The sequence below is a fragment of the Cygnus olor genome, chromosome 11 (genome assembly GCF_009769625.2).
Source record: "Cygnus olor isolate bCygOlo1 chromosome 11, bCygOlo1.pri.v2, whole genome shotgun sequence".
NCBI lineage: Eukaryota > Metazoa > Chordata > Aves > Anseriformes > Anatidae > Cygnus > Cygnus olor.
This window is the reverse complement of record NC_049179.1, coordinates 9,890,959-9,918,788: the sequence shown is the minus strand read 5'-3', so window position 1 is coordinate 9,918,788 and position 27,830 is coordinate 9,890,959. Positions and strand designations below refer to the sequence as shown.

The 27,830-nt window shown below is 37.6% G+C and overlaps 1 protein-coding gene across 11 annotated transcripts in view; it reads left to right on the top strand.

Annotated features, from left to right (window-relative positions):
- NEO1 (neogenin 1) overlaps positions 1-27,830 on the top strand; it is a 191,536-nt gene that overhangs the window by 55,240 nt on the left and 108,466 nt on the right. For all 11 annotated transcript variants that reach the window (XM_040570223.1, XM_040570222.1, XM_040570217.1 and 8 more), the window contains exons 2-4: positions 130-447; positions 17,860-18,135; positions 21,961-22,114. In XM_040570223.1, the coding sequence (XP_040426157.1) occupies positions 130-447; positions 17,860-18,135; positions 21,961-22,114 (748 nt within the window). The remainder of the gene's footprint in view (positions 1-129; positions 448-17,859; positions 18,136-21,960; positions 22,115-27,830) is intronic.

The window sequence follows — 27,830 nt, the reverse complement described above, 5'->3', positions numbered from 1 at the left end:
AGACGATACTGCAAGAACTGAGAGTTTCCATGTACAGTTGAATATTTTAAAATGATGTGCTTTATGTTTTAAAAAAAGAAAGGCAGAAGGCTAACCCCCAAATTGTTTCGTGTGCTCTGTATTTTCCAGGATCTGTTGTGAGGACGTTCACTCCGTTTCACTTTTTGGTGGAGCCAATGGACATTCTGTCAGTTCGCGGAGCATCTGTTATAATGAACTGTTCAGCTTACTGTGAAACCTCCCCAAAAATTGAGTGGAAAAAAGATGGGACTTTGCTAAACTTGGTGTCAGATGACCGTCGCCAGTTGCTGCCAGATGGGTCTTTATTAATAAACAGTGTGGTGCATTCCAAGCATAATAAACCTGATGAAGGATATTATCAGTGCGTGGCAACTGTGGAAAGCCTGGGGACCATTGTAAGCAGAACAGCAAAGCTCACGGTAGCAGGTAAGGGTTTCTTTGCTTAGTTTTTTGTTTGTTTTAATGTATAACTAACAGCATGATAATGTAGAATGTATGCTCTTTCTTCCAAAAAAGAGAAGAAGCTTTCCACAAAAGCAAAAGATAGTTTCATCGCTTATCAATGAAATTAGGACTCTGTGTTCCTTTTTCCTTTTTTTTTTGTTTTAACTAGGTGAAATTTGTCATACATTCTGTTCATGTAAGTGGCTTAATGTGTGGGTATTTCTCAAGAAATGCTGAAGATGAGGAAAATTAAAATGAATGGATTAAGAAAAACGTCAGGTACATCTAATCACTACAAAGATTTCCCACAGCTTAGAGTGAGCCAAAAATAAAATGTGGGCATTTACTTTCTTTATGTGTAAATACTCTTAAAGATAAGTTTCTTTGGCTTGTATGTTGAAATTAATCTGCCCTCTGTGTCATGAAACATTTGGGAAGCTTCTAAAAGCTAGTGACGTGAAGAATCCCCAAAGAACTAGAAGACTGGTGGAAAAAACATGAATGCTTGGGCTTTGCCTTTTTGTTTGTTTGTTTCTTGAGTGTCAGGTGTGAACAAGGAAGTTTCAGAAATTTGAAAAGCAGGTGAATTTTGCAGGCAAGCGCGAAGAATTTGACTGGGAAAGTGATGACGTTTCCAGAATGACGTTTGCTTATTTTTGCTTAAATCAGGGCTCAGGGCTGTCAGGTTATGTAACTGTTTTGTCAAGTACAGCTGCAAGAGACTTAGAATTACCTTCTAAGAGCGAGAGTTCAAAAACCAACAAAAAAAGGTAAAGCAAAGCAATGTGACTAGAAAAAAAAAAGCCTGTGAAGCAGTTTTCTTTTGTTTCTCTAATGAGGTTTACCAGCCTTTCAAACAGTTTTTTTCTTTGCTTAATAAATGTCTCCAGGTAATGAATTCTTCCTGACTAGTGGTACAGCATCTCCCAGAGCCACTCCTCATTGCCATTTATATTCAGATGTTGTTTCTGTTAAGTTAGCCTGTAGCATTGTGAAACATCAGAAATGCGGCAAATAAACAAACCTGCATTTTTTTATACTTTAAGTCACTTTCAGAATCTCTATTGAATGAGAAATACGTTTCTAAGTTTCCTGGCAATGAGGACAATAAAAGCAGATCTAACGGTGATCTCAGACCGTTACCATGTTCTTGCATTGCTGTTTGTGTTCAGTTCTGCTGCTTTCCGAGAGATCACTCAGTGTCATGCTTATGTTATTGTTCTGGTCCATATGATCATTACATAAGGTTAATGGGGTTAAAAAAAAAAAGATATTCCAAAATGCCTTTAAAAGTTTATAGTTTTCCTGTATCAATGCAAAATGTATTGCTCTAATTGATAGTTTTAAAAAGGATAGTCTTCAAGACCCTTCTACTAATGAAAAATAAATTCTAGTGAGTTTCGTTTTCAAAAAAACGTATACTGGAAAACCTTAAAACATTGTCTAACCGAAGCTAATACAGATGTTTACTACATAAAGTTTCTTCTCTGATACTGGCCTACCAGCTGCATTAGCAGAATATTGGTCAATCACAGGGAATAAAAATGGTAACCTTTTTGTTCAGGACTGGACAAAATGCTGTTGATGCTTGTTCTTCACTGCCTTACAACCTCCTGCTAAGTTTGAAACCTGCAGAAGAGCATCCTCTGGCTGCAGTGTGCTTAAGTTGTTTTTCTGCTCCAAAATGTGAAATGCAGGTGTGTGAAAGCCCATTTGAAAAATGAGTGCAGTACTAGGAGCTGTGCAAGCCCGTACACAGCGTTAAATCCTTTGAGGGCAGGGGAAAGGGTAGCTTTGGTTGCCAGAGGGTTTGCAATATTCCCTTCTAACTGTGCTATATTGTTTTTATTGACCTCATTTGGATTCCACAGCTTTATCAGGTATGTTCTTAATGTTTCTTTTCCCCCATCTTTGTTGTAATTGGAAGCTTTCGAGATGCATTAGCTGTGGGGATAGTTAGTGTGGTAAAGTCTCTCGCTGGTATCAGATAACAGTGGGAGGCAGCTCATTTTCCTCTTAATTGTGCACTGTTATGTTGAATTCCTATGGTATGTGTGAATGTTGCACTGTGATGCACTTAATTTCTTTATCAGAGAATGTTATGCACATTTTAACTGCTACTTAATCATTAAATAACTTCATTACCTGAAAATGACAAACTCTGGTTGGTTAGGGAGGCCAGGGCATAGAAACAGGCAGTAAAACCAAGCCGTGTTACATCATTTTATATGTAAATATATGTAAATATATATAAATGTAGGGCTTGAGCTTTTAGTCTTACAATTGTGCTATTCTCCCTGACAGCTGATGGATAATGCTGAACAGTCTACCTGCTGTGAATCTTGTGCAAAGGTTTAACAGATTTTAAAATTGTGATTAGTTTTTGGAATGATTTGGAATAATTGGACTGGTCTAAATCTTGAATGTCAGAAGAAGCAGCTCTTGCCAATATGACAACAGGTATTGATAATGCAAGGTGTTGCAAGGTGACAGAGGTGCTTAGTCGACCATTGCATGAAAAATCAAACCCAAACACACTCACTACCTGTGTCGAGTGTGTCAGACAGTGAGCTAATACTTTTTGTTAGAGAACTACTTTCTTGGCTTCTTCCTTCAATTTATGTTTTTGACATAGCACTATGAACTTGTCATGGCATGGGAAAATTGATGTTTGTAGTGCATTTGACAATGTGCTTTTAAAGAACCTTTTCCATACCTGATAGTAGATGAGAAGCCTTTACTCTTCAGGCTTCTTCAGGTTGCAAGAATCGAAGTTTCTGTGCAACTCTGTCTCCAAAAGAAGTTGCTCTTTCCCTTTTCAAAACTGGTTTCTCATGTGACTCAAAAAACAAAAAAAAAAAAACAAAACAAAAAAGAAACCAAAAAAAAACCAAAAAAAACAACCAACACCAAAACCTAAACTTTCAGAAGCTATGATTTAAAAAAAAAAATTATGAAAAACACTTTAAATCAGGATCATTTGTCTAATTTGAAATTGTATGCTGTTAGAACTTGATAGTAAGTTATTTCCCATTCTTCAGTAGGTCTGGTAGCTTTGATTTCTTTTTTTAAAATTCAAATGTCATGAAATTTGTTAGTTATCTTTAATGATCAGTTGTTTCAGGAAATATTTGTCTTTTTTCTATGAAACGTGTTCTTCTATATTTGTTTTTTTAGCAAAATCAGGTTGACATTGTCACTGCCAGTATTTCTTTCCTTCTTTGTTTCTCATCCTCCTGCTGTGCAAACCCAACCACTATCATGCTCTAAACTGGATTTGTGAAAAGATTTATTTCTTTTTAAAGGCATTTTTGATTTCTTTCAAATCAGAATATGACTGCACCAACATCAGAGCAAGGGAGGGATTTTAAAGTGTGGCAGTTGCATTGCCCATCTAATTTATGGGTATTGCCATTATTATGATGGATTTAACTAGGGAAAGTCAAAGGAAATTGCTAATATATGTAAAGCCACAACATTTTTTATCAGTGTCTTACTACAGTGTGTTTTCTAATTGATTTTTGAAATGCAAATCTGGCTTTGATACTTAAGTACCAGTTATGCCTAAAGAAGAGTAAAGGGTTGCAATAGCTTTTACAAAACAGATTAAAAAATATATACAAATTTTGGGAACTGTATAAGTAATTCATCTTGGAAAAACAAATTTATATGTATTTTAGTAAAAAGTATGATGATGATAACTTAAAATGCCCCTGAGGTAATCTTTTTTCCCAGTCACTGTTTACTACTCCTTAGTTAAAGCTTTCATAAATCTTTTATTAAGAGAATGGGCACACAAAGAGCTAGAAGGTGTGAAGTGACAGTGGCAGTGAGCTTCATCATAAGGATTTATTGGTTTTACACAGCCATTTATAGACTGTTCACTAAAACATTTATTTCATCCATTGTCTTTTTTTTCCCAAGTGAATCCATCTGTTTTTTTCTTAGTCTTCCATTTGTCTGCATTTGCTAATACTTGGCTTTGAGCTTTATATTTAATTTCCTAGGCTGTAACAAGTTGCTCATATAAAAGGCAGTTGCTGCCTTACTATTAATTACAGGTATGACTGAGTTTCCTTCAAAAAGCTCTTAATGTTAAATTATTGACCTTTTTTCTTCTTCCTCAATTAAATAATCTCCCTTTAATTAAGTAATATCTAAATAGCTCACTTAGATATTCACAGAAATTGTGTTTTGAAACCTTCATTTTGGAATTACTGTTAGAAAAAGGACAGGCTCGTTAGTGAGCATGAGACTTGAAGACCAGAGGAAGAAGGCTGTTAACTATCTTCTCCAGCTTGCTGCATGATATTACACAGAACCCCTCAAAAATGGGGACATTGGGCTCTTGACCTCTGTTTGACCAATGTGATTTACTTGATGTCAATATGTCATATAGAGAAAGAAATTCACTTGAGAAATTGTTCCCGTTTTCAGTCTCCTGGTTGCCTTTTTAAGCTTTATTTGTGTCTTGAATTTATCAAGCTTTGGGTTTCCAAGCTGATGGCTAGAAGAGCTCTTTGTGTAACTGCCACTGAAATTACAGGAGGCCTCGATGAACAACTGCTGCCGCATTTAATGTAACGTCGTCTGGAGGAATTAATTGAATTAGGAGTCAGGAGATGGCTAATGCCTAATCCTGCTTCTCTCGCTGGTTCATTACGACTTCAAGGAGATCTCACTGATCTGACTTCTCCTCGATGGGTTACAAAAGAATGTCTTCAATAAATTTAAAGTATTATATTTTGTAATGTACCAGGATGCTTTGAATGAGTACCCTAGAAGAAAGACCACGGAGAAAATTCTGTATCCGTTACGTTTTTGGGATGGTATGCGGTAGGTGAAGCTGTGGCCAAGAAATGAAGATCAAGGACCTGCAGTGAGCACAGCTGGTGGAGGGGAGGGAGACCTGGGTGGATGTGTGCTTGCAATTAAAGCCAGGGCTCTGCCAGGAACATCATTAAAGAGGTGTGTTGTGGTTGTGAGAACTTGTCGCGTTTTCTAGTGTTTGGGTACTAAACATAAATAATCATTTTTATCATTTTATCTGTAAGCAATGGTGAGAGGAGAAGGGTTTTGCTCAAATGTTAATTTGGATTGAAATTCTATGTTTATCTTTGCTATAACTACCAAGAACTGCATAAAAATAGGCAGGTTATATAGCTCTGGATTTGCACGAGTTTCTTAAAGTTTGCCTAACTTTGAAGATGATATCTTAAGAGAACTTTGTATCTTACTGTATGTGTGACGTTCCTGAAGGATAAAAGAGAAGCTTAGTGCAGTGGCTGAGCAGAACAAACTGTGTGCTTCTTCCAGCTCCTTGGAGATGTAGTCAGAAACTACAGTACTTTGGATTGAATACTCAATATTACTTATTTCCCTTAAGGGGGGGGGGAAGAAAAACTTGTTCTTCATGAATAAAGAACTTTCTATACCTTTTGAATTGGCAAAAACGTAAGAGCATAGACACTTCAGTGACTGGTACTTAAGAACACTTAACCAATAAAAGTAAATGACATGGGTGATAAATTTTCCTCACAAAAGTATGTCTTTATGAAAAAAATCATCGGCATTTTCCATTTCATTCTATAACAAATTATCTCTGAAAATAAATGCTTTTTTATCCATGAGTATGGGAAAGGTTGTTTTTACAAAACTGCAGTTTCTGTCAGCTGTTTGTAGAAACTGCAGTGTTTAGAGAGGGCAAGAAATGTTCTAGGTTATATGTAGTTCTGAATTCTTACAATCCAGTTTGTCCAGTTAAAGTAGAAAAAAGATATTTATTAGGACTGGGACTGAAAGCAAAGATCCAGATTCAGACCTGTTATACATATTTTCAATGTAAGACTAGAAAAAACGATGTCACTTCTGATCCAGGATCTGTTCCCTCTTAGGAAGCAATTGGTCTGTCCCCCTTATTTTTGCATGCACTTTCAAGATCTTGTGTATCCAGTTAACTAAGTCATCTTCGTTTTAGAGTCCTGAGGGGGCACAAGTAGATCTGCAACACCCGTGTCTGAAGTTTCTGCTTTTATAACAATTTAATATTACTGATCAGGAAAAAGCAAACTAGTATGTATTTTCTAGAAGTGGAGGTAATGTTTTGTGCAGTGAAACAAAGCCTGGTGAGAGAGGAAGAGGGATTATGGATCTCTTTCTCAGATGGGTAGGTGCAGGGGAAAAAAAGCTGAACTAGTGAAATCTCACATCTCCATTACCAGCTAACGTACACGTAGTGGAAGTCTTCCTTCTTGTTGAAGATGGTTGTGGTAGCTAGTCTTTTTGATTCCCAGACATGCAGCACTGAAACCTCTAAAGCCTCTGGTCATTCATTAAGACTAAGATTATTTTCTTAATGAGGCATTATCTTAAATACAACATTCCATTTCATTATAAACTAGGATGATTAGTTTTATCGGTTTACCAGTTTGGAACTTGCACTGTTAAGGATTAGCCTTGTAATTAGCAAAGACAGTATCCTTTGTGCGTGCTGGCTGGTGGACAAAGTTGGCTTTATATTATAACTGATATCAAGATATGTTTTTTTTTTTTTTAAAAAAAAGCTCTTTGCAGTATACGTTCAAATCTTGACCTTTTGCCTTTTGGTTTTGAAAATACCACGGCAGTAAGGCTTATCTCAGGAGAAGCATGAATTCTGTAAAAGGGAGCTTCACTCCCAAATTTCATTTTTCTGAAGTCACTTGGGTTTCTAGTAGACGATCTGTTGATGGATGGCTCTACATGCTTTTTCAGAAGTGAGAAATTGAGAGTTTATTGATGATTCATCAGCACCCCTGAACAATAAAGTTGGATGAATGTTGTTTAGATTAGCTTTCCCGTTTGTTAATATTTTCACTCAAATGTATATTTTTTTCATTATTTATGTTCTGCATGTCAGCACCAGAAATCCCTTTTGTAATTTTGTTTGACAAGTTTTGCAGAGATTGCTCACTCTAAATCCTAAACTGTCAGGCAAATGATAGTTACATACGCTGCCTGTATTCTTTTCTAACTGTGTCTTAGAGTGTGGGATTCAAAAAGATATTTCAGCTTTAGTATGACAGGCTAAAAGTGATGGATCTCCACAATGGCATTGTTCAGACTTAAGATCAACTGAGTATTACATTTTGAAAATTATAAGAAGCTGTGCTATCACACCTACCCAAATGAAAGATGACACAACAGCAGTTAAGGCTAGGAGGGATCATGGCAGGGGTGTATGTGATAAATCGTGTGTTTTTCAGAATAAAAATTCCAAGAGGTAGTTCAGTAACACTGAAAAGGAAACAAAATGGAGGAAGATGATATTTAATAAGGAAAAATAATTTATGAGGCTTGCTATGGCTTACTTCAGTGAGGTTGAGGTCTTGGCAATATCCCTACAAATGTCTCATCATTCATATACTTACACTAGAAATAAAAATAAAAAACAAACAAAACCCTTCTTATTTGCATATAAACCCCCCTGTTTTGAGGGACACTGGGGAGAAAAAATCTTAGTTTATAGGTTTCTGCAAAGGTGCTGCTCTTCTTTCGTTAATAGCAGCTGAAGTCAGAGGCCTGGATTAGATGCGCCATCAGTCTGCTCTTCTGTGAGTGTTCGTAGTCTGCACACACAAAGCCAAGAAAGGCTTCATTACTGAGAGACCTTTTAAAAATATATATATGTGTGTGTGTGTGTGTGTATATATATATATATGAACTTAATTTCTAGCAAGTGTCCATGATTCTAGGGCCAGTGGTGTGATAATCCAGATCTTTGTTGTTTTAATCCTCATCCCTGTGACTGATCCACAGCTCTGGCAAATAATCTAGTTAAGATAATCTTTTTCAGCTAAATGCTTCTACTGAAGTTCGTTCGTTCTGCTTTTTTTTTTTTTTTGCCTCTCGATATGTCAGTCTTCAGGTACTTTATTTTTGGGGAGTGTTCTTTGCTATTTGTCAGCTCTCTCTGTTTTTCTGTGAAATTGCTTAGGTTACTTCCCATCTTTAAATGTCTGTCTTCAGGTACCAGCTGTCTCTGTCTACAGAGTTGCTTGCAAAAGTTTTTCTGATCTTTCCTCCAGTTTCATGATAAATTTATCCTGGCAGTCCTTTCTGTGCATTAATCTTCTTTGAATAGCTTGTTCACATGAGCTTTCGTAATTGATAGCCTCGCTTGGATCTAAAATTATTTAACCTGTCAAGCTCTTTTCTTTCACCAGAATACTCAGATCTTATTCTTCTTTTGTTATGGCTATTGATTTTGTTTTAGAAAGGGTAATTGTGAGCCTGTACTTTTTTTGTAAGGCTTTCTATTGATCAAGACCTGAGGTTTCTTAAATGCTGTGGCAATCTGCATGTTATCTTAAGGTTTTCCCTTAAAACCCTGCAGTGCTTTCTTCATTGCCCTGTTAGAGTGATCTTCAACAGTATCAAATAAATTATTCCATTGGTTTCTCCCCCTCTCTTCATTTATATGTGCTGTTAGAAATGCCTACTTACCACGTTTCTCAGCATCTAAATAGATGAATTTTGTTGTGGATACTACAGTTTTTCCTGCTGCCTTGGAGTGCTATTGGTCCTGGCACTTCTCCGTTCTTTTCCCCTTTAATTACAAGCCCTGTCTCTGATTTTAGTTTAATTTAATCCTATTATTTCACCTACACTATAGCAGAGTCACTTTTTCTGTATTCCTACACTATTTCTTGCAGCACTCTGAGCCTGACCTCCCACTGTACAGTGGACACCCCAGCCCCATCTTCCTTCCTTGTAGTTTATGGTCATCATCAACCACCTCTGCACTTCTGAAGATCGTGCTTGAATCACCTTTTTTGCTCCCATTTAGTTCTTGGAATTAATGTATTGATCTCTTCTAGATGTCACCTGGTTGGATTTGGATTTCTGTTTAGCCTTGGTCTATTCTCTAGTCTTGTCCTTGCACTGAAAAACACTTTCAATACCTTCCCAAGATGAATTCTTAACTTCAGATTTTTATTTTATTTTTCCTCCAAAGACTTTCCAAGCTACTTTTTTTTTCAGGGAAGGTTGGTTTAGCTTCCCACTTAACATTGCTTCCTTCCCAATTATTATTATTATTATAATTTTTAAATATAGCTGAACCTTACCATGTCAGGGCTTTCTGTAGCTGCTTCACTCCCAGTTTGAACACCTCTGCACACTCGGTTGCCTACATAGAAGTTCTGCCAGGACGCGTTCTGCAATTGCAGAGCAATCTTGTTAAGATGGTGAGGTTATCTGCTTTTCATCCCTGTTGGTGGCCTGCTGTCAAAATGCATTTCCATTGCTCAGAAAGGGCAAATATGTTTGAGCAATGATAAATTAGTTTTCAATGTGAAATTCTTCATGCTGGTAGCCTGCTCGACTTTTTTCTTCCAACTCAAACAGTATTTAATCAACCAATTTCTTTATTCTCCCTGTCTTTCGTTTTGAAGTTACAGGCACCAGAAGTGCATCCCTTCTCAGAGCCAGCCTCACTTGTTCATGACACTGCTTTACGGCTGCTCCCAGAGCTGCAGCCTATCGGGCTGCGAGCCTGGATCCTTACAGCAGATTTGTGATGGCACAGAGCAAACGCACTCAGGTGTTACAGTTTTTTGAGTTGGGAACTGGTACCCCAATTAATACAGTATCAAGATGTACATCATGTCTGTTTTTTTCTTGGTCCATTTTAATATTTTGTTATCCCTAGGACTTCTGTCAAAGGTAGTGTTTGGCAAAATAGCATCATAAAGTCGTTTCTGGAAATGTGACCTGTCTCATGCTCAATATTGTGCTGTCAGTCACAAGTCCAGTGGTTTCACCAGGATTATCTTCTGTATCATTTCTTTTCATCAAGCATCCACGAGAGGAGTCGGCAGCTGATATACCGTATAAAGAGCTGTTTCAGTTCCTTAGGAAGACAGGATCTTATTTATTTGTTTCCAGTGTTGGGCTGAGGTCAGAAGATGCTCTGAGATGTGTGTTCTGCTTGAAAATCAAAATTGAGCTGTAATACTATAGTGCATGTTGACATTAATGCAATGTGGAAAGAAGTTTCTTCTACAGTCTGCGTGACTGTATTATGCTGTAGTATTTCAGTTTGGGCTTCCAGGATATTAAACTTTGCAAAGTAATATCACTAGTACATAAAGGACAACTATAAAAATCTGTTTTGTTTCAAATAAATTCTATGAAAAACTATTTTTTTTGCCAGGTAAAACCTAATAATATTCTGATGTATTTTACTAGTCAAAGCACCCTCTTAAATTTTTGTATATGTGTTTTTTTTTGTTTTTTAATTTGTGTTTCTGTGGCAATGCTCATATCCAAGTCCAAGGGGCTTGATGGCAACCTGAGAATTCCTGTAATCCAACCTTGTGCTCCAGGGCATGATCAGTTTTGCTTGAACTTTCCCTGTTGGAAGTCTGTTTTGGCAGATGTAATTCTGTTCCTCCGTACGCAGCGTTGTGAAATGTTTTTGAGACTGTTCCTTTATCTCTATTTAGTTTTTTCTGTACAATTTCCCCAAGTCATAGCACCATAGGATAATTGAGCTCAGAAGGGACCTCAGGAGATCTCTAGTTCAAGTTCTTCTTTCAAAGATCAGGCATCACACCAGGTTAGTGTATGTATGCACATCACATGCATATAGCTACATACGTTAGTGTTTGTTCTTACTGATATGTACAGTGACATCCTCTCCTTCTTCCCCTGCTTATTCAGTTCTGGTCATGGCATATCTTAGTAAATCACTACTGTATGAAGTCAGTATGTGTCATGTTAAGTATCTCACCAAGGCTGTGTTTGAGAGTCAGAATTCTGAGTATGCACTGACATTTTTCATGCTTCTTTGTATTCCACATGCTTCTTGCTTTAGCTTAGCAAACGAGACCTTTAAGTTTTTTTTTTCAAGTTGTAATTCTAAGAATATTCCATATAAGAAGCATCTGATCTTATCTTAATTCAGGTAATGGAATTCTGGACTTCTGTTCTCCATGAATGTTTTGCAATTATGAAGCTTAATCTGTTTGGTAGTGAGATTGAAGAAGTATGTCTTACTAACAAAATTGTATTTTAAGACATGTTTCACACCTCTGCCACTCAGACAAATGATGCTGAATAATGTTCAAGCAAAGGAAAAGAAGAGGAGCTGTGATAATTTAATGAAGTGTCCACAGATGGCTGGACTTAATAATTTTTTAACAGGGTTCGGGTGCGAAGCTGATGCGCTAACAAAATATGCGGCATCTTTGAGATCCGCTGCTTCACTAGAGGATAACAGATGTTGTAGCAATTTTAACAATAGGGCATCATGTTTCTATACACTTTCACCTACGTATGTTGCTAAAATCTTAATGTTTCCCAAGAGGCTATTTTAATAAACAAAGTAGTAATAGAGCTATTAATTTGTTTCAGTTCAGATTTGATTAGGAAAAAGAATTGGGGGGAAAATGAAAAATTTCTGAATGCTGTCAGTGGTTTGTTTAATCATTCTCATTCTCTTTGTGTCTGAACAGAACAGGTTAATGTGTAAGGATCATAAGGTGCAAGCTGTTAGCTGTAAGGTGGCAATATTTGTAGGTGATACCGTTAAAGCTTGGTAAGTTATGAGAAACTTGAGTGAGATTGGGCAACGGAGTGTTTTTGTGGTAGGCATTTGGGAAGCAGTAGTTTGGAAAAACTTGCAGCTACTCCAGCATTTTGCTTTTTCCCTACTGCAATAGAAATAATCAGGGAAAAATGGGAGAAAATATTTGCTGAGTACATTGGGATATCGTAAAAAAGCCTGAAACCAGCTTTGGGAAACAGTTAATTGTGTAAACACGTACAGTAGGGTGTTTCAGAAATGTTTAATTCTAAAATATTGTGTTAAATTCTGCTATGTAGAGTAGCAATGGAGGAGACTTGAGCACACGACAAAAAATATTTGTGAAAATTTGATCCAGCAGGCTTGTAACTGTGTAGTAAGGGTATACAAACCTGTCATAGGGAAAAAGTGAATTCCTGTGCAGCCATCTGTTGCCCTTGAGAAGAGCAAGTTACTCTTTTTTTCCCTACTTCTGTTTTGCAGTCTTGCTTCAGCAAGATTGATGCCAAAAGGTTAGTAGGATTCTAAAGAGGATTAAACGTGTATGGTAATAGCATCCACATTAAATAAAAATTGAACATTTACAGTGACTGCTGACGGTATTCAGAGCAGGAGGTAAGCAGTTCCTCTGAAGTCAGGAGGAACATTGTCACAGGAGTGAGTAGTTTAGTAATTGTTGATTATGGAATGTTTTTTCTTCTTCCAGCCTTCTTGGAAATGATTGGCACTGTCCGTGGCTGCAGAGAGACTGCTGAACTAGATTAGCATCTGGCTCAGTGTAATGAATTCCTCTTCTCCTGGAAAGTACAGGAGATGAAGTACTGGCTCTGCTGAAGGCAGCAGACTACAGCCAGAGTTTTTACCATCTGTGTTTTCCAAGAGCATGGGAATTACTGCTCTTCTAGGCACGTCTTTGCTTTTTCAGAAGTCAAGACAATGGGCCACACATCTCAGCAATGCTTAGACTGGGAATACAATTTGAATGGAACAAATTTGCATTAAGTAGATTGTTCATTCACATTCCTACCATTGCTCTGGTCTTTTGGTGGGGGGAGAGACAAAAGGGAAGGAGAAAATAGGGACAGGGTTGTTTTCACACCCCTGCATTTGCATTGTCCAAGAAGAAAATTTAAATTTTGTGGTGCATCTGATTTCTATTGTACACATGTGAGAATCATGCTATTGCTTATGTGTTCTTCTGCCAGTTTTTAGTGAACATTCCAAATGGAAAATCATCCTCCCAAATTGAGTTTATTAACCCACGTTCATGCTAGGTCAGGAGTATTTTCCTTCAGTGTCCTAAAATCGATACATAATACATTTGTGCTGCCATGGAATGATTAATGTATGTACAAACATGAAAAAATTATCTTTAATATCAGAACCCCAAAGTATCATTTATCATTATGTTCATTTAGTAAATGATGGGGTAATATCTTCAACTGAATGCTTTGCAACATGTGGGTGAAGAGTGGGTGCTGCTTTCTCATTAGATATCTAACTAATTTTCATTATAATAGATCATCTTGCTTTGATGTGTTGATTGAAGTGACTGGGAAAGAGAAACCATTATGAGAAAAATGTATCATTTTTTTCAAAAATTTAATGTAATTAAGCTCGAAAAATGTGTTCACAATTTAAATGAATGAATTAGCTGGCATGGTTTTGAAAACTATGTTAAAAAGTTAGGGAAATGCAGGAACTCTACTGATACTTTGAAGTGGAGAAGAAAAGCTCTTTAACTGAAAGACTTTAGGCTGATCGATGGCAAGGTATTTTCTAGTAGTATACTGCTATGGGGATGTATGCCAGTGCTCTGGACCTGTTACTGTATTTATAAACAAGTCTGAGAGTTAATTTTAATTAAAGTTTATATTTTGAATACTTTTTGTAATACGTCGTCACTGTTTTGTGGTTGTCTGTTGGTTAAAGCAAAAGGGTCCTCCTACACAATGGAGACTTTTAAGCAGTGCAAATTGCAAGTAATCCTAGAATAAGAGAAAAATGCTCTTAAGACAAAATTATGACCTGGATTAAAACTATATATCATAAAACCATACAAAAGTATGATCAAATAAAGATTTTACTGGCATTTAAGATGGCCTGAAAAAGGAACTGTAATTTCATTGCTAGCGAGTAATGAAACCATCTTAAATAAAGGTTATTTAACCTTAATGGAGGGCCTGCCCACAACAGAGTATACAAAGCCTTTCTGCCCCTAAAAGTGAATAGTACTTACAAGCGATTTAAAATGAAGTGTAATTGAACTGTATATTAGAAATTGCAGGGCTTTAGTCCTCTGGTAACATTCTCACATATGCTATAGGTTGCTAATGCAATGATTGTACAGGGTGAAAAAAAAAATTTCAACAGTTTAGATGAAACCAGAAGTCCCAATGTTCATCTCACAAAATGAGGAGGTCCAGATCTCCTGTCCAGGCTGCTGAAAGAACTGGCTTAATTTGCAGGTCTGTTAGTAAAGATTCTTAATGAATTGTGAATGCAGGGCTAGTACATTCTTCTTGAAGAATAACTGATGCAGAATGTGTGCCCAAAAAGGGAAAGGGTGATCCTAGACCAATTAGTCTGATCCCAACAGTATGTCCTTGTTAGAAGGATTTTGAAGGTGAGGGTAATTGAGACGAAGGAAGATGGACAGAAGGCTAAACTGTAACATGACTTCTGTCTGTGGTTTGCATTTGGGTTTCTTGATGAAGCAATTGATGTCTTAGAGCAGCACGGGCATGCCACAACACAGCCTTTTGTTATGCTCTCCTGTTAGAAATTATTAAAGGTCAAAATGATGGAAATTTAAATGAGAATATTGAGATTGATAAGAATCTGAGGTAATTATGAAAACTTAATGGCTTATATTGAGAGGGAAATTTTCAGAATGGAAAGAGGCCTCAGAGACTAGGTTTTGGAAAGATAATGTTTAACATCTTCATCAGCCATTTATTTTGGTGTAAGAATGAGACGCTTGCAAAATAGCAAGTGTGGCAAATTTGGAAGACCTTGTTACTCTTGCTAAGGCCTTGCTGGTCTCATAGGAACAATTAAATGAGGCTATAGACTGAATAATGGTGAAACTTAGCACAGTGTGCAAAGTCATGCAGATACAGCAATATCCTTGGTATTGTATTAAGTTGGGATGGAGGGACTGGTGATTTTATAGGTAAGTCTAGTTATATTGGTTGATTACAAGATTGACTATCATCTGCTGATGTACAGAGAGTTAATGTGATTCTTAAATCTATTGGGAAGATATTTTCAGTAGACACGAGGAAGCAATTTTGTGATACTAACCTGGACATCTGTAATCAAATGTTAAATGACAATGGGCATATCAAATTGTTGGGTCTCTGTTTAGCCAGTGGTGAGGTGCTGGGTACCAGTTGAAGCAAAGGATAAAGGAGGTTTTGACTGGATTTGAGGAGAAAGTTTTTCCCTGTGAAGGCACGCAGTTCCACAATAGGTTGTGCATTGGGGTTTTCAGTATCTGACTGGACAAATCCCTGAATAACCCACTCTGACCTCGTAGCTGACCATGTTCTATCTAGGTCCCTTCCTACGCAAATGATTCTGCCATTTTGAATCTTTGAAGGAAGATAACTAGGATGGTTAGAGGAATGAGGAAAAGAAACTAAAGATTGTGGCTTCATTAACTAAGCAGAAGGAAAGTTGAAAGAAGATTTTTATTCATGTGAATACCTTAGAGGGAGGGAGTAATGGTTAATATCAAAGATGCAAAATAATTAATACCAAAACAAGGTCAAGATCAAAGGACTAGAAGTTGGTTGGAAATACAGTAGGAGTGGAAACTAGAAACTTACTTTCTTCTCAGAGGAGTGAAGTTGTGGAAGGAGCTTCCAGATAGTTCTCCAAGAGGGAGGGAAGTATGTAATGTTTAGAGGTGAACCTGTACGAGGAAGGAATTACTTGTCGAAACAGAAGTGATCTAGATGTTGGAGGTGTAGTGTATTAGAAGTCTGCTCAGATGTTCTAAAGGATTGGGAAGATCTCTGGTTTTGTATTTTATTTTCTTGGAAATTGGGGCACAAAAGGTAGGTAACTCGTCCTTCCCCTTTCTTCCCCTTCATGTTGAAGAGACAGGCAATATTTTGCCATGCACCTATGCTCTAACGTTAGCTTCCATGGTCTGAATGGTTGTTTGCTCTCCCTTTTGAAACAACAAAAGAATTGTAAAGCACCTCACATTTCTGATGAAGTCAAACTTCTGGCAGCTATGCATAAAGGACTTAAGCGTTCGGCTCGCTGGAGGAAGCAAAGAAGGTGAGAGCTGAGTCATGCCTGCAAGATGGTGGTGTTGGTGCTTTCAGAAAGCGCTGGGGTCCTGGCTGTGGGCAGCAGCCCTGAACTAGAGGTTACCAGAGCCAGCTGGTTCTGCTCCTGTGCCAGAATAATTGTGCTTGGATGGTTTCCTTTGTGTAACCCAGTCCTGCTTTCCATTTTCTGCATTGAAGGCACACAGTGTAGTGACTTGAAAGGAAAAAGCTTAAAATCTACTTGAAGCAGGAAGGGAGAAGGAAAGGCAAGATGTCAAGAGTGCCAACAGGCTGTTTCTATGACAATATTAATTTTAAGTATGAGCATAAAGAAGACCAGAAATCCTTCTTGGAGACTGTTGTTGCGGTCGGGCTGCTGAGGGGCTTGGCTGTGGCGGGGTCGCCTGGAACCGGCTGCAACCACCTCATGGCACCCGCCTCACTGCCAGCACCAGGCACCCAAACAACCATGAAGCCGTTCGTAGGCCTCGGGTCTTCCTGTCAGAGGCTCTGTCACGTATCCTGTGCAGGAGGTTGTTGTGGAAAACCGTTTTATTCAGGAGATGAATGTGTTCTGTGCATAGAGCTACTGTTTTGGTGTTGCAGCTGTAGCTTTATCTTGTGACGAGACTTCATTCTCAAAGGTACTAATGTGAGAAAGATAAAGATTTTCTTATGGACAAATGCAATTTTTACCTTATGGTGCTATGCTTAAGGCTTTGGGAAGCTGAGAGCTTCAAAGGGGATATCCCTTTTCCATTGAATTTCAGTCAGATTTGGTCCTTTAATGCCCTCAGGCTCCTTTCCGTGGCCTGGTTAAAATTTCAGTGAAGCTAAACCTTTACTTGCTGTGAGTTAAACCTTTACTTATATGTGGTTGTAGAAAATATTTCTAAACTTTTTTTTGCTTAAATTCTTCATTGCTAATCTTCTAGTTTTAATATTAGAAATATAAAAATACAGGGGGGGAAAAAACCCTCCTTATAAGTAGTTCTGTAGGTGGTAAATTAAGATGTCGCCTGGATTGTAAACTTCAGAGTGGAAAGTACACAAAGCCTTCTCTTGTGCTGCATGATCTGTTCAGTATCGCAGTGTCCCAGTGTATACTCGGGGGCATCTGTGTTAGTGCTGTATGAGAATCCATGGCTTTTACAAAATATGGTTCAAACTGTATTTATTATGCTGTACAAGGCAGAGATACTGTCTTGATGTTTGTGTTCTGTGCTATATATTCCTTAAGCAGCAATTCTGGAGAAGTGAGTGGAGGTTACTGGCATGTCTGCTCTTGTTTTTGAGGACTCCTAAGACTTTTTTTTTGTGTTTTCCAATATTTGCTTATTTCTAAAACAACTGATTTATTTGCCTTTATACTATCACTTTGCTATCAAGTTCTAAGATTTCTAAAGAGTTGGAGAACGTTGTACTTTTTATTTTAAAGAAGATTCATGAATCTTGACCTGTACTTCAAAGCTTTGGTGTCACTTTCAGAATACCTCTAATTTTTGTCACTTTACTAAGTTTTGTATTTCCTATTTGCAGGTCTTCCCAGGTTCACCAGTCAGCCAGAATCATCATCTGTCTACAAAGGAAACAGTGCAATCCTTAACTGTGAAGTCAATGTTGACCTTGCACCATTTGTGAGGTGGGAGCAGGATCGTCAGCCAGTCTTTCTGGATGATCGTGTATTTAAATTGCCAAGTGGAGCTCTTATTATTAGTAATGCTACTGATACAGATGGAGGACTCTATCGCTGCATCATTGAAAGTGGTGGGACCCCCAAATACAGTGATGAAGCAGAGCTCAAAATTCTTCCAGGTATGAATCTGTTTTTCTTCAAAAAGGAAGTAAAAATTAGTCCACTGATAGGGAGAACAAAACAACCAAACATAAGAATGGTTGTAAGGGCAACAAGTGAGAATTCCCCTATGTTGCATTTTTGTATGTTTAAAGTTGGACTAAGTCTAATATGCATTGTGGAAGCTGTTTTTCAAAGTAGCTTAAAATGAGTGCAGGCACTTAAACTATAAAGTATTTTGGCTCTTGGAGAGACTAACCTGTATTTTGCATCTGGAAAACAGAAAAGCAAAATCAGTTATCAGTGTATCAGCTCATTGCAGCGGTTGGAAATAGGTCAGACGTGCAAATAGTCTTTTGCCATATTTGATGGTTTGGCTTTCAGGGTAAAATTTCTCTTAAAAAGTTGTGAGCGATACGGTTCCATTGCAACAAGGTACAAAGAGAGAATTGACTCTGAGTGTAAATGTGGGGATGTGTAAGTTCCTCAGACTTGAGTCCCTTGTTTAAAATATTGTTGAAGTTTCCAAAATAAATGGTTGCTTTGTTCCTTGCTTTTGGGATGCTGAAGCACTTTTTAATGATTCCAGTATTGAGGAACTTCTGATTCTTAAATGCTAGACCCTTTGGGGAAGTTTCCAGATCCCAAAAAGGGGATGACCATGAATCCCATTATTTTGTAAGGTTTAGCTATGCATATTGTTTTGAAATATGTAGATTTTTAAAATGAGAACAAAAGTCCAATTCTCACTTACTGAATGTTGAAACAGTGTTTTTTTCTAAAACAGTATTATGCTGTTGAACAGAACTGTGTCTTACCGTATGTTCTAACATGGAGTTTTGAAAATTGACCAAGAATAAGACAGGAGTGGGAATCGCTCTTTCCCAAACTAGGAAAACATGGGTCCTGTTTTGTAAGGGTCATCTTAATGATATCCAGAGCTTCATGTTGTCTCTTCTGATTTAGTCTTCATGTTGGAATTCTGATTCAATTTTTACTGCTTGGAGGACTGCCAGAGAGGGTTGCTAAATCTCCATCTTTGGAGGTTTTCAGGGCTAGGCTGGGCAATATCATGATTCACCTGACCTACTGTTGGCAACAGCGGGACTTGAAGCAGGTGGCTGCATCAAACAACTTCAGAGGTCCCTTTTAATGAATATTTCCATTTCTCATGGCTATGTCACTTCTTTGTTTAAAATACCCCAATCTTACTATTGCAACTGTCTCCATTTTAAAGTAGAGGCGTCTGCTAGGTTTAGGTAATAAATTATGCTTAAACTAGGCATTAGTTTCATTAACTTTCCTCACCCCTGGGGGGGGGGAGAAAAAAAAGATTCATCTTCCTTCAATGAAGGAGATAATTTTTGAAGAAGAGCGCTTTTTTGAAAGACACTTAATTGAATTATTTTAGTTCTTTTGGTCTTGGTGTTTCTACAGACTCCCAAAAGAATATTAAGATCTTTCTGATTTTTGGCAATTAAAGACTTTCTAATATGCTTCAGTACTGTGTTGATCTTTTTGAATTCTTGATTCCCGATACAGCCAGAATCTCTGCAATGTGTTATTAAAGGTGACTTAAGACCGTTATTCGCAGGTACAAATAATGCTCATTCCTTTCTTGGTAGTGAGTCTAAAAGTGTCAATAGTGAAGTTTTGTGAAGCCCCCCAGCAGGCACATTTGTTTTTTTAAAGTGGGATTAAACTGTTTCACAGAAAGCTGTCTTAATCCTGAGTAGCCACATAATTGATTGTTAGGTTTGAGATGCACTTGATTGAAGGATTTGAATTAATCTGCTCTTCACTGGCTTTATTCCAATTTTAAATCGTTATCTGATATGTGCATGACAGGCACTCTAATGTTCTGCATCTGAATCTTTGAAATAAGCCCAACACACACTTGCATAATACAGATTTTCATCCATGGACAGTGCAGTACGTTTCCTCATAGCAAGCTTCCTTAGAGCATTCAGTTCGCCTTTCATCTGCCACAATGCAGGAGGACACACTTCTGAGCTCTGCTCCTTAATTAGCAAGTAGTTTCAAGTGTAGGAACGCAAGAAAAATAACCATGTAATTCTTGAATCCTACTTCCACAAACCTGAGAACTCAACTCCTTTTTGTGAGCTTGGAGGGTAAGCAAGTTCTGTCTCCAGTGAATGAGACCAGCTCCCCCCCCCAGTGTAGCGATTACTCGCTGGCAATCTGTTACATCCATTTTTTTACAACTTGATTTGCTCCATATGTTGCTCTGGGTCACTCTCACTACGTTCATGCCTGTTCACACATGGTATTATTTCTGGAGCAAGCAGACTAGTTCCCTCTAATAATGAATGAGGGTGGAGCTGCTGTGTGGGCATGGGACAGATGGTGTAATCCAGAATCACTCGGAGTTTGGCTCCCTCAGCTTGGGACAATCCTGAAACATAACTTCCATCAGGCCTGGTTCTCGTGAATACTTTGGCAGCCTCTTCTTGTTACACCTTGAAGGACATGCATGCCCTTGGTGTAGGGCTGTAAATGCTCAGTTAATATTCGGAGAACACCAAAACCAACAACTTGGAGAAGTTCCGGCAAGTATTGTGTAGGTCCCAGGTGAGACGGGCCAAATACCATGCTTGATGGACATGGTGGATGCTTCAGGGAGGAAAAGTGGTGTGGGCGCAGAGTAGTTTGCCTCCATTTAGGTGGTCAAAGATAATTTTTTGATAAAAGGTTGAGGGTTTGTCCAGTTCTAGAACTTACTTGGTGCCAAACCAGTAAGCACGCATCTGCATATTGAGAGTACAGCAATTAATGTAACACAAACAAAGGAGTTTTTTGAGCTGTTAGTAGGAGGACTTATGATAACTAATGTAGCAGAAATGCTGCATCTGGTATGTAGGAATTCATGTAGTTCAAATCATGGTGCAAGGCATGGATTACTGGACAGTACTTACTAGTGGGTCCGTTTTCAGTTCTTACAGCCCAGGTGGCCTTTTCTGATAGTTACAGACTGAGTAAATACGTTCTTCGCTTTTGCTTGTTCTTAAAGGGGCGGAGGAGAGAAGAAAAAAGGAGCAAAGCCCTCTCCAGTCCAAATCAAAGCAAAGCCCAAACTAGTTGAGAGGATTCACCGTTATAGGAATGGAAAACTGGTATATTCTTGTTTTAGGACAAAGGTTGCATTACTTCAGCGTGCAAATTGTCTAGTTTATTGTTGCTTTTGCTTACGGTTCGCTTTCTGCTTTGGTAACTTCATTTTCATGTGCATAACGGCAGTTTCTCAAGCAGCCACGTGATAAAGTCAAGTATGATATAATGGGGACGGCTGAGTCCAGTGCATTCTGTAGAATGTATTCCTGGGCTGGCTGGGCAGAGTAAGGTGAAGGCAATCCATGAAAATGATCCTGGATTTGTATAACGATGTTCTTTCCCCATAGCTTTCAGCCCCAGCGTAGGAAGTAAGTTTGTTAGATGTAGGTTCTTACTAGCCAGCCTTGTGGTGATGGCCAGAGGTAGGCTGGACAAAGTCAAACCTTTATTTTTTTTCTTTTGTAAATCTTGACTAGCTGATGGAAGTGTCTGTTTCAGGGCTGTAGCTTTTAGCTGAAATTGTTTCCCAGGCAGTTCGAGGGGTCAGAATCCCAACAATGTTGAATCAGTTTGCATGTCTGGAGGAAATGGTAAAGAGCTTTTCTTGTGGGAGGCTGAGAGAGTATTTTGCAGAAAGCTTTTGTAGGTAGCATGAGGATTCAGTCCTGTGAAGAGGCAGGAAAGAAATTAGACATTTCATTTTTTTTTATTGGTACGATCACCTCCTGATTCTGCATCTGGTAACTTTGTTGTCATTTACAAAATATTTGCAGATCCAGAGGAGCCACAGAACTTGGTCTTTGCAAGGCAGCCATCGTCGCTTACAAAAGTTACTGGGCAAAGCGCGGTTTTCCCATGTGTTGCTGTAGGATTTCCAACTCCATATGTCAGGTGGACGAGAAATGAAGAAGAGCTTACTACAGAAGGGTGAGTTAATACATATTACTTATATAAGAGTAAGAATCTATAAATGCAGCTAGAGTTACAATTTTAGATACATGCACAACTTGCTTCCTACTCTTTTTACGGTTTTTAAACTGGTAAAATAGATCGTGGCTTTCAAATGGTGGAGGGTTTCTAGACTGAGCTCTATGACAGGGTAGTTATGAGACTTGTAGAACAGTCACATATAGTACCTTTTTTACAGACATCTGAAACCAAGAAATCTTATTTGAAGCAGGAAAGTTATTAAGAATAAGTTACTTTTAGATTGCCACTGGAGTAAAAGAAGCGACTAAGGGGATGAGGACATGGCAGAAAAGCCAAGGTTGTCTTCATGCTAGCATATTATCTCTGGAGATTCCTGCACTCACATTACTCTTCCTGTGATGAAGATGTCCAATATGCATTTATGTGTCCCTTAAAAATTTAAGGATAAGTGTTTAAAGAAGAATTTCATAATTTCTCATTAAAGCAGAATATTAAAATGCTAGGCATGATTTAAAAAAAAAAAGTGTAGGCTTCCAAGAATGTGTTAAGTGAAAACTATTATGCATTGCGACTGGTGTATTCATTCAAAACAATGTGGTCCAAAAAAATATACATATTTAAAAAGCAGAACAAATCCTATGAAGAACAAGAAAATTATAACCAGATAGTTGGATGTTCTATATCATTCCAAGCTGGTGAGATTCATGTAGAAACAGGTTATTTGTGAAACAGTGAGAGGTGAAGTTGTTGCAGGCTACAGCATGGCTACCACCCGGTGCAGCTAAAGGAATACACAAGTCATTTTACAGCAATAGCAATATGTCTTTTTTTGTCAACTCTTGTATTAAAAAGTCTATGGGCTTGTAGTGTAAATTGTCTTTATCAGGAAAATGCAAGCTTCTGTAGTTAATGACTAACGGTTCTAATACCTCTGAGAAGTTGTGTTGATGTCAATCTGATGGCCCATGATTTTATTTGATTCATTTTTTGTAAATATAAGAAATCATTCTCATAGAAAGGATGGTACAGTCTCATTAGAATTGCACAATTGAATATGATGAAATGTCAAAATGAATGTGCCTGGTAAGATCTTAATTTGTTTTTCTTATGACATAACATCATTTGACATATATTTTTACAAATGTTTGCTGCCTCACCCCTCTGTTACGCCATCTTTCTCCAAGCTATGTCACATTCAGTGCACAAGGAAGGTGAAGCTCACATCCTGGAGAGCTCTCATTTTATTTTCTTCTCACTTTTTTGATTTAAAGCTCAAATCATCAATTCTTCCTCTGGATACAGTGCTGCTAAGTCCGTTACGAGCTTTTCTGTGCACGTTGTTTGAGGGCTTCCCAAATATTCTATTGCTTTTCAAAATTTGGTGAGAAATTTTACAACTGGCGAGCTGAGGCATAACATTAGTAAGCATATTTGATCTTAATATGTGCACAATTTGAGCCAAGCATGACATGATTTTTCAGAATATGTAGCATTAAATTTAGCATTGTTTCACTTTGGTTACAAGTATAGTTTCCAGTTGAATTATGCTGCAGTACAAATCCTTCTATAGACTGTATGTCAGGTTCTTGGTATGGGCAATCAGAACAGCACTTGTCTGTGCTCAGACCATCTCACTTTTAAGGCATGGTTTTGTCTTTCCATCACCACATGAACTCTGGTAAGGCAAGAACAAGAGCCACAGGACGGTCAGTTTTCCCAAACATTTCTTTACTAAGCGCCTGTCTACTTGACAATTGAGCTGTTCAGGTTCTCTGCCAGGCCCCAGTCAGCAGTCACAGACCTGCAGTATTGCACCTTTTTTTTCCTGTATGAACGAGTTAATGCATCTTCTCAGGAAAGCCTCTCACCAAACTGCAGGTGCCTGTGTATTTTTGGAATCTGTTGGTTGCCACATCCTCTGCATGTGTACTCACTGAGGAAGGTAAAGTTGAAATGACAAAGAAGAATTCCCTTCAATTTGAAATAGATGTTTTCTTCTGTTCAAAGATAGAACCAGAAAGGAATAAAAAAAAAAGGGGGGGGGGTTGAACAGGGAAAACTATTGGGTTTCTCTTAATGTATTACAGAATTAATGTACTACAGAATCTTTCTGTATTTTCTGGTTGAACATGAGTGAATAAAGTTACCTTGATTTGCTGATGAAATTGATTATTTTTATTTTTAGTTGTTTCAACACATAGCTTTTTTCTCTCCTTACAGTGAAATGTGTACTCCTTATACAGTTCACTTTTAATGCACGTAAAGGAGAAAATTTGATTATTTTTTCCCACTCTGTAGGAAGAAGTTTGCTTCATAGTTCACTTAAGAGTTTCCGCACAGTTTGATCACTTTAAGCCTACTCCTCATGACTAATGGCTTAACAGAGAAGTGATTCAAACAGCAGACAACAAAAAGTTCTTAAACTGTTTGTCTTGACAGCTGTCATATCATTCTCTTGAACAGAGGAACTGAAAAATCTCTAGAACCAAGAATTAAGGTTTTGTTGGAGTAAAGCCTGCGGTTAAACTGCTGTGAAATAGGTACCTTAGCTTGTTAGCATATTCTGTTAATTTAGTAGCCAAGTTGTATTTAATTTGTATTAAAATCCCCATTTTATATAAAAGTATAACTTCTGTTATTAACAAGGCTTTTCTTTATCCCAAGGGGTGGATCATTTTCCTGTGGACTGCTTTTTCATGTACCTTCTGCCTTTCAAAATCTCGAAGTATTTTTTGTCTACACACAATACAGAGACCTAAATGTACATATATATGCACGTGTAAATATTCAGATGTGTGTGTATCTATGAGGTTAGGAGACAAAACTCAGCATATCCCTGTTTTTTCCCCTTGTAAAGTGGGTTAGGCACATAGTCTTGTATTTTTATTTTTAACTGTGGCAATTAATGTAATATAAAATTAAATGTTTTACTGTGAAATTGTAGTTCTAAGGAGAATCTGTATAGGATCTTGTGTTCTAAAAAACCCACCAGGTTATTATTAATACCATATCAGTGCACTACTGATGTACACTGGACCTGCCATACATGCACTTCAGCAATTTGAACGTGCATTCTGCTTTTTCAGATGGATTTCCTCTATAGACTCAGAATGGGTAATATCCGTGCCAGTATCATAGAAGATAGAGAATGGAAGGAAGTGGGAAAAACCACTGAAGTATGAAGCTATCAGTATAAAAATTACTTCATTTTTTCTAAATAAGCTCAGTCTGCCGTACGGCCAGCATAATCTGATACAGAAGGATCAAGTGGAAATGTTTTATATGGGTTGAATAGTTTTCTCCAGTTTTGCCAACTTTGTAGCTGTGATGATTTTTATTTTTTTCAGAAACATGTCTGGCTAAGGATCCTACTGTGTGAGGGTCTGTTAGTAAATGCAGGAGTGATTTTGTGCTCTTGATACTGCTGAAGTTGAAAAGTGAGGTTCCACTTGAAGTGGCTGCCAAGATGGATTTTCAGTTTTTGGGAGTTTCAAATATTTGGATATTCTACTTGGAAACCCTTGCACAGCACGCGAATCACCATTCTACTAGTCTGTGTTCAGGCAGCATGTATTATGCAACTCAATTTATATTTGTACATTATATATATATAATATATATATATATATATATATATATGGAAGGAAATACAAATGCAAGCATCACAAGAAATTCTTATTCTAAAAAAAACACCACAGTAAATGAGATGGCTAATCTGAAAATAAACAGTTGAAAGGACCTGGAGCAATAACATTGTATTTTATAAAGGCTGTTGAATTACAGCTAACTCTTCAATGTTATTGGGCTGTTCAGTTTAGCCACGTTTTATATGATTAAGAAGTGCACACAGAAAACTGTAACCTAGTTGTATGGTTAATCATTTTCTAAAGCGAGGAAATTGCAAAGCTAAGGTTGCATGTAAGCGTTAATTTTGTGCTGTTGTTGTATGTGTTAAAATAAAGTCTTTAGTTGTTTGAACACATTCTTAATGCAGGGTTTTTTCCTTAATACCTCACATGAATATGTGATCTTTTAATTATTATATATTATTGTTTGCCAGGCACTCTGAGTGATTTGTGTTAAGTGAATTACATTTGCCCAACTCAGTGAAGGTTAAACATAGCAGAGTAATTATGGAGATTTTTCTGGTAGTAGATTCACAAAATAATCTAATTTACTGTCTGATTTTATCTGCTGTGCTTCAGCAAGACTGCAAAGAGATTAGAAGATGTTTTGGGAATGGTATTTTAAAAGGGGAAAAAAAAGGCAAAACCTCAGGCTAGAACTGACTGCAGCATTTTAATAAAGATTCACTACGTATTATGTGATAATGAAATCCAGGAGAAAAAAAGATGTGAGTTAGGTATCCAAAGTAGCTCAAGCAATTGTGTATTAGGAGAGTGTAACATGGTAACTGAAGGCTGTACGGAATACATACAAAAGGCTTGAATTTGATTTTGCTGTTCCCTGACATTTGAATGATCAATCTCTGTTGTTTTTAATGACACTTTAAATTATGTTATCAGTTCTATATTAAGCTGATTCTTTGTCTCCAGTGTCTGAAATCTGATTGCTTCACTCTTTTGTGGAAATGCTTTACTATTCTTGCAAAATTAAGATTTTATTTTTTACTTTATTACAAAAGCAGTTTTGCTTTAAGCCCAGAAGTATTCCACAGTGAAGGCATGTGAATGGAATCACCAAGTAGTCTGACGTGATTTTTTTTCTTCCATGTATTTAACAGTAGTGAACTTGGATCCCATTTTGGTAGACTGGCCTGTCTTAAATTTTCTTGAGGGAAATAATCAACTGGAATATTTATTTTTCTTTTAAAAGCATTGATTTAGATGGCTGAGAACTATATATACTCATTTCTACACAAAGGAGAAACACTGAAGTTTGACAAATAACTTCAATACTGACAATAACCTCAGAAGTTAGTATAGGAGGTGTGTAAGGACATTAAATAGAGCATTTTGCCTGCTCACTTTTCTTACAGCTCAGAATCTCAAAACTTTTTTTCTGGAGTAGAAAGCTGGTCAAATTCAGAATTGATAAATTCATGTAGACAGTAATGCGTGCTTCAAGTAGGTAGATCTTAGAGAATTTTCTGTTGGCTGATGTGACAATGTCTAGTAACTTTGGATTGTTTTAGCCTGCCTCCATGCCATGTGTGTGACTTCACTTTTCTGGAGGCTGGCTATGGGGAAAATCAGCAGTGCAAGGCACTTGCCTAATTCACGTGCTTTTCTTTAGGCACGCTTTTAGTGCAGCGTTAATGTGTGTAACCTACTGTTTGCAGAATGAGCTTTATTGGTATTTTCTGTTCCCCTTAGCAGTGTTTGGAAAGCCCTTACGTGTTCCTGGACTGTCAATGTCCGTATGCAGAACAGGAACTTCAAGGACTGGACAGAGCATCGTTTTCTTGAAAATTTATCTGGGCAGATGAAATTAAAAATACAAGGAAGGGGAGGGTGGTGGTGCCAGCTTGACAGCTCCTGTTTGGCGCTCTTTTGTACAGCTTTTCCTTGTTCGAGATAGGAAAAGGATTGTCCTTGACTGTCTTTGATTACCACTAAAGTGCCTATTTTTCCTATGTAATAATTTTTCTCTTGCTCAGTGATAGAAGGCTTCTGCTTCTTTCTGGCTATAATGATAATACAATAAGTATGCATCTCTTTAATTTCTGTCCTTGAACAGCTGTCAAGTGGTT